Source organism: Trachypithecus francoisi, unplaced genomic scaffold, assembly GCF_009764315.1.
Source record: "Trachypithecus francoisi isolate TF-2019V2 unplaced genomic scaffold, Tfra_2.0 Lachesis_group1, whole genome shotgun sequence".
Taxonomy (NCBI): domain Eukaryota; kingdom Metazoa; phylum Chordata; class Mammalia; order Primates; family Cercopithecidae; genus Trachypithecus; species Trachypithecus francoisi.
Window position 1 is genome coordinate 109,931,749 of NW_022681454.1, and position 12,090 is coordinate 109,943,838.

Here is a 12,090-nt window from a genome sequence, read left to right on the forward strand (position 1 = left end):
TACGAAACATACTCAAGAAAACACCTGTTAAACATGTAAATGATGTAGTAAGTCTACCCGAGTGTGGCATTGACTGAATAAGCCACTTTCCTCCCTCTTTTGTCCATGCCTTCCTTTTTTTATTATTAATTCATAACTGTACTTTAATTGGATATTCAAATAAACAAAATAATTACTTGATGTATGTATACCAAACATGTTGCATAAAACTGGGCAGTATATGGTGCTCTGTAAATAATAAGGTTACTTTAAGGTAACGTTTAACGGAACCTCCTGGAAAGTATACTTTCTTTGGGTGCTAGCGGAAGTTTTTCTGAACTCACTTCCTGTAACTGTCCATTTTTTACAATGATGTAATATTTTGTTGATAAACTATAGATGATTATTATGCTTATAGGTGTAATAGTTGGTTGATCCGTTATTTAAATAAAGAAGTTGGTACAGCAGGAGATCCAGATGGATTTGAAATAAATATCATTTGAAGTCTCACATCATAATATAAGAACCTAATATAGAAAATGTAATTTGCCTTATGTGTTGATTGACTTGGAGGACATGTCTTAGATGAAATGTCATTAATTTAGAGAATTTGCCTTAAATATCAGAAGATACAGTTTCTGGGAAGAGGCTATGAGTTTTCCAGGATTTTTTCAATATTTTCAATGTGTTTTCATAATATTACAGATGATGCAATGTATTTTTTTCTTCAAATGTATCCCTTTGGTTCCATTCTTTCTGTAGAGCGGACTCACATCCTTACACCTTGCAGCCCAGGAAGATAAAGTGAATGTTGCTGATATTCTCACCAAGCATGGAGCTGATCAGGATGCACATACAAAGGTAAAGCAAATCGTTCTCAATACTGTGACGGGTTCGGGATGGGATGATTCCCAGTAGCCCCCATTCAGGTCACTGCGTGTCCAGGGTCTTCCCTCCTCAAGAATCCGTTCTGAAGTGTAAACTAATCATAACCCTCTCCTATGCACAAATCTATGATGGCTCCCCATTTTTTGCTAGAATCAAGTCCAGTGGATAGCATGGGGTCAGGACTCTTTGAAGAAAGACTCCAATTTTTGCAACCTTAAGTCTACCCTCTCTCTTACTGCTTTAGCTAGTTCACATGACTTGCCGTGTTCCTCCTTGTCTTGTCTCCATGCCCTTGGTCTGGAAATGGATTTTCCGTCTCTAAGCCATAAAATTCTTACCCATTCTTTAAGCCTGCTGTAGCTACATATTTCCTGCATCTCCTATCAGAGTCATTCTGTCTTTGCTGTTTTCAGATATTATTTGTGCCTCTCTCTTAGTTCTTTGCAGATTAAGTCACCCACATCTGATCTCTCTCGCTGATACGAAGTTCCTTGTGGTCAGGGGTACATGTATAATCTGCTAAATAATATCTTTAGTCAAATTGAGTCATACAATAACTGATACTCTACCCAGTCCTTCTCCTCTGGATTATTAACCACTAGAGTAGTAAAGTTTCTACTTTTTCTATTTTTAACTTTTTATTATTATTTACAGCTTGGCTACACACCTTTAATTGTGGCCTGTCACTATGGAAATGTGAAAATGGTAAACTTTCTTCTGAAGCAGGGAGCAAATGTTAACGCAAAAACCAAGGTAAAGTACTTGTGGTCATTTTCAATTACTATAAGCAAAAAGGTTCAGCCATCTGGATGCTTCACTAGTTTATCAAAGCTACAAGTGTATTTTTTCTTCCTTTTTAGTTCTTCTAAAGTGATTTTGAAGAGGTGATGTAGTTTTGTAATTATTTGAGAATTTTCATTCTGATAACCTTTGACAGCCACGCAGGTTAGCTTCAGAACTATTTCTATTATAAAGTTAAAGTAGCTGACATCAGTTTAACAACTTACTGCAGGATACAATAGATGCCTGCTAGAACATTTTGATGTTCTGGCAGATTACCTTTACATTGTTTGAGGACCTTGGCCCCCCTCCTCTGACCTCTTATACTCTCATGAAGAAATACAGACAGGCAGCCTAGACTGTATGCCTTTCATTTTTAATGAACTCTGTCACATTCAGAACATCACGTGGACATGCTCAGTGAGGCAATAATGTATAAGGCCTGGGTTGGAAGTTCTCAAGGATAATGCAGAGCTGACTTGATCCCAATAGTTTCCCCAGTGGCATTCAAAAGGTTCTATTCAGCAAAGCAAGCTTGGAACATAACACCTCACTTCAGTGCTCTCAATTTGGTTCAAGGTGAAGAGAAGTTCATACTATAACTGTGGCCATTATGCATAATAAAACTTACAGCTCCAAGTTCTTTGATCCAAAGAAATATTTATTTGCACATTTATTTAAGTTCATATATCAGAAATTTCTTTTTCTTTTTGTTTTGAGACAGGGTCTTACTCTGTTGCCCAGGCTGGAATGCAATGGCATGATCAGAGCTCACTGCAGCCTAGAACCTGGGCTCAAGTGATTCTCTTGCCTCAGTACTGACTAGGACTACAGTTGCGTGACACTATGCCCAGCTAATTTTTAAAAGTTATTGTAGAGATGAGGTTTCACTGTGTTGCCTAGGCTGGTCTCGAACTCCTGGGCTCAAGGGAAATTCTCCCACCTTGGCCAACCAAAGTGCTGGGATTACAAGTGTGAACCACCAAGCGTGACCCAGAAATTTCAAATTGCAGCAATTTGAATGAGCTCAAGTAAATTAGTGTGAGAACATTCAGGACTTTTCAAAGCCATCAATTCAAGATTATACAAATTAAAAATATACAGAAGTTTTATAAGTCAGTCTTTATATTAGAAGCAGAAACAAAATCATTTCTATACATAATCATGTTTATAGCTAACTTAAAATTAACTGATTTTTAAACTATAAATAATACTATTAACATTTAAGATTTAAACCTATAACCTAACTCTAGCAAGAATAGCTGCTGCCTAGTTTCTGGCCAGTTCTTAAGTTCTCATGAAATTGTACTTTGAGACTTATTTAAAACCTCTAACATGAATTCTCAGGCATTAGCTCCTAAAGCCTTTTCTGCTGAGCCAGCTCGCATATAAGCACTCCAGGAAAGACATTTTTGTTGGAATCCAAGTATTCTCTTGAAATGAACAAATGCAACAGTATAACAAGATGTTGGCAGGGCTTGAAAATGCTTATCATATTTTTAAATGTTTCATTGTTGAAATGGTTATAATATTTAGAAGGCAAACACTATATTGTCTAGAGAATATCAATGATCTCCCTGGAGTTTGAACTGCATTGAATGAAGGTTTGATTGAAAGAAAAATCTCATTTTATCATTTCATTTTTTTTGTTTTGTTTTGTTTTTTAAGTGAACTGAGTTGCTTGCACTGTTACATTTGGAACCACATATCTTCAGGGAAATAGATACAAACCTCAAAAGACAGTCTTTTAATAAACTCTTCAGATTTTTTTCCACATGAAAATGGCATCTTTGGGAAAGGAATTAGGTTTTCTTTCTCATATCTTATGTGTAGCTGTAGTTACTAAAAATGGATTCATTGCTTTAAAAATGTAAACATATATATTAACTTTACTCTGTAAACTCTCATGATGTGGTATAAAAGATTTGGCAGAATGAACTTGTTTTATGACTATTCATTGCTTAAAATTAGAATGAAACCCTGTTACAGCAGCTTGGGACAAACCAGACCTGGTTAATCATATATTTAATTTGTGAAGAGGGTTTAGAACAGCACATGAAAATAAAGACACTGAAGATTATAGAGCTCTTCGCTGAGGAAAAAAAAGAAAAAAACCACACACACACCAAAGTGTTTGCTAAAATTTTCAAAGCTAGAAAAGAAAACATATTCAAGAGCAACTTATCTGATCCTTCATCAAACTTGAAGTCTTGGCCATTTTCATTTTTCAAATGAGAAAACTGGGGCTTAGAGAGGATTAAGGGTCTGCAAATAATTGGTAGCACTGGGTCTAGAGCTCCTGGCCAGATGGGCCTATGACAGTGGATTAAGAATCAACCAAATGTTTATGTAAACACTTTTGAATTGCTCCAGACTTCCCTGGCATATATCCTCACTGGAGATTTCAGGTAAAGGTTAGATTAAATCAGGGCTGGGGAACATTTTTGTGGCCACAGTGTCCACTGATCTATTGAGGGCAAGAATGTTGCTTTGGCATTATTAATTTACATATATTTATAGAGAATTTACATTTATTTATATATTATAGTGATATATTATTTTATTTATTTACATGCTAAGTTATTTAGCACATAGTGTGTGATTAGTAAAAGGTGTCGAATGAATTAACTTGGCTGATATTAAAGAGATGAACTAAATTCAGTGGATTTAATGGATGTAAACACAATGAAAAGGAAGAATTTTTACGAAAAGAAGTGTCGCCTAGTGTATTCTCCTTAAATGTCCGTGGATTATTTGATTTGACAGCAGAGTCCCTGTAATAGCCAAAGGCTTCCTGGAGTCCCTGTAATTGATTTATACTTTCAGGTTTCCTGGGGTCATCCCATTGTAGGGATTTATAAGGAGATGTAAGACTTCCAACATGACAGAGCTGAGAATGTGCCACACTTAAGACACTGATACATATGGGCATGTTCCTATGGGCAGACAGAGCGCAGTGAATTTATAGAAGAAATCATGTAGCATCCACATATATAGTAGACAGGACAAGCAAGTATGTTGCTCACAGGGCAGCAGTGACATTGGATGAAAGGGATATGTACACTTAAAAGCTTAGAGTATGAAAGCGCCACTCAGAACTTAGAGCTCAGGACAATTGGGTCTGAACCATATAGATAACATTTTATGAGAAGTGAAGCAGGTGGATTTTAATAAATAATAGCCATTGTCTGGTAGCCATTGGCTGCCATGGTCTTCCGCACAGGATCTGAACCTCGCCCGATTGTGGGGAAATTACTTAACTTTCTTATTTTCAGTTTCATCTTGTCTGAAATGGGGAGAAAAGCTGTTCTTGGAAAGGAATGTAAGATTTAGATTTACTTTCAATGATTTAGAATCCCTAAAGCTAAGCCAAAGGTTAATAATTGGGAGCGTCATGATGAACGAGCAGTGGTTTATATGACCCTCTGCAGCCTTCAGTTAAAAACAATTTTACTCTTGTTTCCCAGGGAAGAAATCACAGGGATAATGCTCTTTCTTATTTTAAATCTCTCCTCTCAGCTCAGATGTGAGCAGAAGTTGACTGCACCCACCCCCTTCACCTTCTTAAGGGAGCCCTCCTTTTTAATGCTAACTGGTTAAAATGTATTAATAATTATCATTTGGAGTCTGTTAAGTTTGTTTCATCAGCTGGTCTCTTCTCTTTGCTTAGCAGACCATAAGGTGTGAGGGAGTGTTTGCTGCTGAGAAATGGGTTGCTGATAATCTTGGGCTCCAAATAAAGCATCTGTGATGGTTTTGTTGTAAATAAGACTATTCAAAATGAAGGTTAACCTAATTTTCCTCTCCCTCTGCAAATCGGGTGCTGGGCCCGCCACCACTGTCCTCCACAGAACGGCTACACGCCTTTGCACCAGGCCGCGCAGCAGGGTCACACGCACATCATCAACGTCCTGCTCCAGCATGGGGCCAAGCCCAACGCCACCACCGCGGTAAGGCAGACGCCACTGCCCCTCACCACGCTTTCTTCTTTTTCCTCTCTTGACCTGGTGGCTTCGTGTATGAGCTGAGTGAGGTCAGATTCCTCCTCTTTAAATAAGCCCCCTGGACTCTGGAAAGCCCCAGATTTTTGGGCAGACTTTCCAGAAGTCAGTGTGACTTCCCCAGAAGTGCTTGCCCTGGGAGGAAAAGCAGTCAGCCTGACTCTTTGGCTCTCTCTGGAGAGGGGGGCCCTCCTCTTGGACTGCTGGAACGTGCTCTGCTTACAGCTGGCTCTCAGATGTGAGCACGAATTGACCCCCCTCGCCTTCTTAAGGGAGCACAGTAAGGGAGCTGCTGGCTTAAACAAAGCTCATTGGGTTGTGGAGCCATTGAAATGTAAACTAAGCGGTGCAATTAAACGAACTGGGATCCCAAGTGGCCTGGGTTGGATGCAGCCTGAATTGCTTGCTTGTGTTATTTTACTGCACAGTGAGTTTCTGCACAGCTGTAGCTAAATATGTTACCGTGTTCCCTACGGTAACATCTTACCTGCAGCAGATGGCCTAGCCTCTGATAAGGGATGAGTGTACCTGGTACTTGCTAACAGGTTTTGGAGGCGTCGTGAGGCACTTTCTTAAGCGCAATACAATATTTGTAGAAGATATTTGACAACCTTAGGGTTAAAGCGTCAAGTGCTTCTTATTAAAACGAGCAAGCAGATGCAAGCTTGTTGTGTTACCATGGTGACCTGGGCTATAGTCTGAAGAAGTTACAAAGACAGATTTAGACGTAATGGTAAAAACTAGTGATTTTCCTAAGCTGTGCCTTGTTTTGGAAGGAAATGCTGGCTCATGCAGAGCAGCGGGTGAGCTCATTGGCTCACATCGCAGTCCTCTCTCTTATTTCTCACTCTCTTTCTTTCACTCTCTCCTCAGAATGGCAACACTGCCTTGGCGATTGCTAAGCGTCTGGGCTACATCTCCGTGGTCGACACCCTGAAGGTTGTGACCGAGGAGGTCACCACCACCACCACAGTGAGTATAAGTGACAGATTAGCTTCAGCCCTGTTATCTTCGTTTTCAAACTAAATACACGTACAGTACTTTTTCACTCACAAGATGTTTGGGGCTTTTAGTTTTGAACTTCTTTTTGTTGAATGTATTGTAGCACATACATAGGAGTATGCAGAAGTAAGTGAATTCACACAAGGAACACAGGGCTTCAGCTTCCTTTACTCAGCATCTATCCCTATAAAATGTGTGAATATAGTTTTATAATATTTAATTCCTTTTTCTGTGACTGGTTTCTTATTTTCTGGCTCCTCTGCCCTTTTCCTTTAGTTGTGTATGACACCTACCGCTGGCAAAGCGGTAACACACTCCACTGCAAACTTCTTATCTTAGCCAGGAGGTCAGGCCAGCCTCTGGAAAGACCCTGCTCCTCCCAACACTGTGCTCATGACTGGATCACATGAACTCCCAGTGAGAGCAATTCATCCTTACTTTGCATCTTATTTCTGATTATTATTTTTTAATTCAAAAAGAGAATTCCTTGTGCTTACTAGGTAAATTGTGCCTGTATAGTAAAAACGTATATATTTAAATTTTTTATTTTCTCTGTTTTGAATACAACTGCTGACTCTCCATGACAAATCAGTGATTATTACTGGCCTCTGCTAGAGAAGCTCTAGAAGAGTAAAGACCATGATAATACTGAGTCCTAATGCTCCTGTACCATTCAGTGGGAGCAAAGTTTAAAGGAGGCCTCTTGAGAGGGGGCTCCTACCTGAAAGTGGAAGTGCTGTTACATTTGCATTTATTCACTCACTAACTTTCTACTTTAAGCATGAATTAAAGAATAGCTCTTTAATTTATCTTCATAACGTAGAAAAGTAGAGGAACAGTAAGACATGAGAAGCTCTTCAAAGACAGTAAGACCACAAATGAATAAATAATTCTGAAGGAGGTTCTAGTAAATGCTCCAAACTAAAAATGCATATAGAGTTTGAAATGCTTGTGTTTTTGACAGATGTGAGGAAAAAGAAAGGAATTTTGTTCTTCAGGCTGACAGTACGTTCCTGTTGACATACATCGAAGTGATGGAATACAGTTGGTTTAATGTGCAGTTTTAAGCAGAGTGGCCTATGATTTATTAATGAGCTTCAAGACACAAACTGAATTTAGATGGGAGAGAATAGCACTCCTTGTTTTCTGAGGCAGAATCTTAAAACCTTTGGCCAGTGCACCACAATATTTTTAAAGATTTAAAGTACAGCTTTATAAATTATATAAGAGAAAAACAGGTCTTGTCACTGCCTGGCACCATACTTGTAGGTCACTATATTTAATAGTTTTTTCTTACTTTATGATTTCTTATACCAGGAATATCTTCATATTAAGGGCCTACACATACATGCCACTTCACTTGATATCTTTAAAACAATGTGTATATCACAATACATGAAGCCTCTAGTGGCAAAATTGGCCAAGCACACCTGTTCTGCCATTAGAAGTCATGTTTTCTCTCAACTTTATTAGATTTTCCCTGCTCTGGGAATAATGTATGTTTATTTTACCAAGTTATCACTAGATGGCAAGCTTGTATCTCTTGTTATCTTGTACCTACTTTGCTTCCATTCATTTCATTAACTGATTTATTCCTTCATTATTTACTGGGCATAAAATATGTGCTAAGTTCTGTGCTAAGTGCTGAAGAGTTATCAGTGGTGAAAACATTACTCCTTCCCACCAGCAACTTCAGTGTCATGAGAGTAGAGAACGAGAATCAGGCTTGGTAAGAAAATAAATTCATTTTTATACAACAGAACTATGGAACTTATATGTCTGGTTTCAAAGAGATCTTGGGTTTGTAGATATTACTCAGGTGAATGACTTCAAACAAAGATCTCTATTTAAAAAGGAGCAAATAAGCATTCTCTGATTTGTCTCTAAATACTGTAATTGCTGTCTCTGAATAAGTTCTCAGTGTCCTTGTCAGAAGTCAGAGACAAGATCATCTCTCTACCACATCTAGCTCTGGAGAAGAAGGGGGGATGAAAATTCCTTTTAGAACGCTCTGTGAGCTTTCTTTTCTGGTAACTATTATTCTCTACATTCTGTAGCTGAGCATTGCTCCATCAAAAGTCACTATACTTAGAATTCAAGTTTCTAGGTGAAAAGCCAATAAAAATAGAAAACATAACAGCATTTCTGCTTTCAGTTAGGACACTAAGAAATCATTGTCCACATGAACTAAACAAGTAACTCTGTTATCTAAATGGATAGTTTTAGTGGTTACATGTTTTGATGCTGGTCTCTCTTCACTGTCTGCTGCTCTTTGAATTGGTTTCTCTTATAATTGTGATCTTAATTGTTTTGTGAAATGGAATTTTGGGGTAAGGATTGGAAGAAGAGACTTACTCTCATCTATTCTGAGAGTCTTCTTACAATAAACTTCCTCTCTTTGGAAAGAGATTTTCAATCATTCTTTTCCCACATAATATTTTTTCCACACAATGTGTTATTAATGATATTAAAAAACAGTAATATTTAAGTTTTAAAATATGTTTTAAAGGCATTGAGGGCAGATCTAAGCTTCAAATTTAGGTTGTCGGGTTTTAAATCCCATGTTCTTAACCTCTCTGATATAACTGACTTTGGTTTTGCTGAAAATAGCTTGATAGGAATTTTGTGAAGAAACTGTTTTCACTTAATTTTCAACAGAAAGAAAAACCACTTAAATAGTGTTCTTTATTGATTTTTGTGGAGTTTCACATTCAATATCATTTTCTAAAATCTACAGTCACTAAAAATAATTTGAAACTACTGATGATAGTGCAATAGACAACTTAATAGTTAAGTTAAATTAAAAAAAGTTAATGTTATTATCATCGCTTAAATGCAACAGTTGCATTACACCTGCACAACTGACATATTAATTTAACATGAATTGGATTTGTGTGATGTGCCATATGAGCAACCATGTAGTCCTTTTGATCGAAGAAAGTTTCCTTTCCTATTCTTCCTTTTGAGTTCTTTACCTGGAAGTATGAATAAAGTCATCGTGTAGAGACCACAGTAAGACAGTAGTTCGTAAAGGAAAAACCACTTCTGTAGAAACTTCTGAGGCATTTTGGAATTGTGGTTTGTTTCCTTAACCTTTGCTTTTCTAACTTTACTTTGTGAGATGCAGCAGGGAATATGAGACAGTTTAGCATTCTCCTGGGATTACAATCACTATATGTTTGCCAGAATGGATATCAGAATGGTAGAGACACATTTCTGGCGACAGAAGCCAGCAAGCCCAGTTCACTAATGCAGCTTGGAAGAACTGTGACATATGACTCACCCTTCAACTAATTGATCAACCATCATCAATTATTTCTATTATTTGTATAATCTTAAAGTGATTGTGTTTTATGTTGCATATAATTGGTATACAGACCATAAATTACTGAATAAGTTAGTAAAATAAAAATATTATATTATGTTATTACTTGATCATTAGGGAATATTTAAGTAAACTGCAGAAAATGTGAATATTCTAAGTCCTAAATCTTACCTGATGCCACAAGTCAGTTAACATGAAAATCAGGGGAGGAGGGGATAAAGAGGAGTTGTCTAATGGGTACAAAAATTCAGTTAGATAGAAGGAGTAAGATCTAGTGTTAAGCAGCACAACAGGCTAACTAGAGTTAACTAAAATGTGTATTTCAACATAACTAGAGAAGTGGATTTGGAATTTCCCCAGCTCAAAGAAATGACAAATGTTTGAGGTGATGGATATCCCAATTACCCTGATTTGATCATTATACTTATGCTTATATCAAAATATCACTTGTACCTCGTAAGTATGTACAACTATGTATACACAAAAATTTAAAAATTTTAAAAATAGGAGCCATAAAAATGGCAATACAATAAATACTTGTAAAGTCGTTTGGCACCTTTTGAGGCAGAGCCAAAATGATTCTGCAAATATAGGTCATCGGTTAGAAGTTAAATTGCCATTCTTGCACAAACAATATCAATACATATTATATTATGTATATATACATGCTATAATGTTTATGTTTATATGATATTTATATGTCCTGTGTACTTTCCTGTTCTTTCTTTTTTTTGGAGACAGGATCTCACGCTGTTGCCCAGGCTGGAGTGTAGTGGTGCTATCATGGTTCACAGCACCTCAGGTGATCCTCCCACCTCGACTTTCAGAGTAACAGGGACTACTCAGGAGTAGTAGGTGGGCAGGTGCCTTGGCCTCCCAAAATGGTGGATCATTTGAGACTAGCCTGGACAACATGGCAAAACCCTGTCTCTATAAAACAACACAAAAATTAGCCAGGAGTGGTGGCACTTTAAAAAGCATCTACCCTAGCTTTTCTAGAAAAAAAACCAGTATTCACATAATATTCAATTTAGTTATTAAAGTTATATTAATATGTGTGATTGGTATAAATATGTTTAGAAACAAAAACAAGTTTAGCTTGAACTTTACTGATGGAAGCCATGGATGTGGGCATTAAAAGGTGGCATCATAACCAAGATTACTCAGTATGCTGTAGTGGCTTAGTGATTATGTGATATAAATGCAATCGTTGACCAGGAGGATTGCTTGAGTGAGGGTTGGCTAAGTGAAGATCAGTTAAACACATAGTTTCTTTTGCATAGAACAAATCAGATATTGACTACTATTTGTAAAGCAGAATGTTAAAAACTCCTACTTTATTTTCTACATTTTTCATATCGTGATTAACAATATAAATTCATTATTAAATCTCTCTTCCATCTATTACATACTATTTCTTTTGCCATATTATCTAATTTAATTATATCCCATTAATCTTGTACTTAGTATCCTATTCATTTTAACTTCTAAAGTAGTTTCTAATCTTGACCATAGTATATTGGATTCTGTGGCTGAAAGAGATGTCCATGATAATTTCATTATAGCTTTGTTCTCTATGTACTATTCAGAGGTAGTTGCATAAAACCATGTTTATGTTTAAATAATCAAGTTTTCAAAGGACATTTTGTTTAAAAGGAAAATATGTATTCATTTCTTGTTATATTATACATATGTAGGACTACTTATTTGCCATCCATTCAACAAATATTCACTGATGGCCTTCTAAAGGTCAAATACCTTCTCATGTATAAATGGTATTATATTTATGACACTGTATATGGAGGCCATTTTTAATATCTATACAGAAAAATATCAGTCACCAATGTGATCACAGTGTATTACTTTTTCTGTTGCCACATATATTTGCTGATAATTCTGATAGCATTCAGTTACCAAACTGAAGTAGATTATTATTTCCACTCTTACAAATAAGTACAAAGAAAATATAGTCCCATTATCAGCACCTGAAAATAGAAACTGAGATGACCAGGCAATGAAACTTAATCATTTAAAAAGTATCTCCAGCAATTGTTTTCAAACAGTGAATTATCTCCTTATGAAATGTTTACTATGAAGGACAAATACTCTAAAACA

The 12,090-nt window shown here is 36.8% G+C and overlaps 1 protein-coding gene across 30 annotated transcripts in view; it reads left to right on the forward strand.

The window, feature by feature from the left end:
• ANK2 (ankyrin 2) overlaps positions 1 to 12,090 on the forward strand; it is a 715,648-nt gene that overhangs the window by 618,433 nt on the left and 85,125 nt on the right. For all 30 annotated transcript variants that reach the window (XM_033215055.1, XM_033215039.1, XM_033215046.1 and 27 more), the window contains 4 exons: positions 742 to 840; positions 1,522 to 1,620; positions 5,499 to 5,597; positions 6,522 to 6,620. In XM_033215055.1, coding sequence (XP_033070946.1) covers positions 742 to 840; positions 1,522 to 1,620; positions 5,499 to 5,597; positions 6,522 to 6,620 — 396 coding nt within the window. The remainder of the gene's footprint in view (positions 1 to 741; positions 841 to 1,521; positions 1,621 to 5,498; positions 5,598 to 6,521; positions 6,621 to 12,090) is intronic.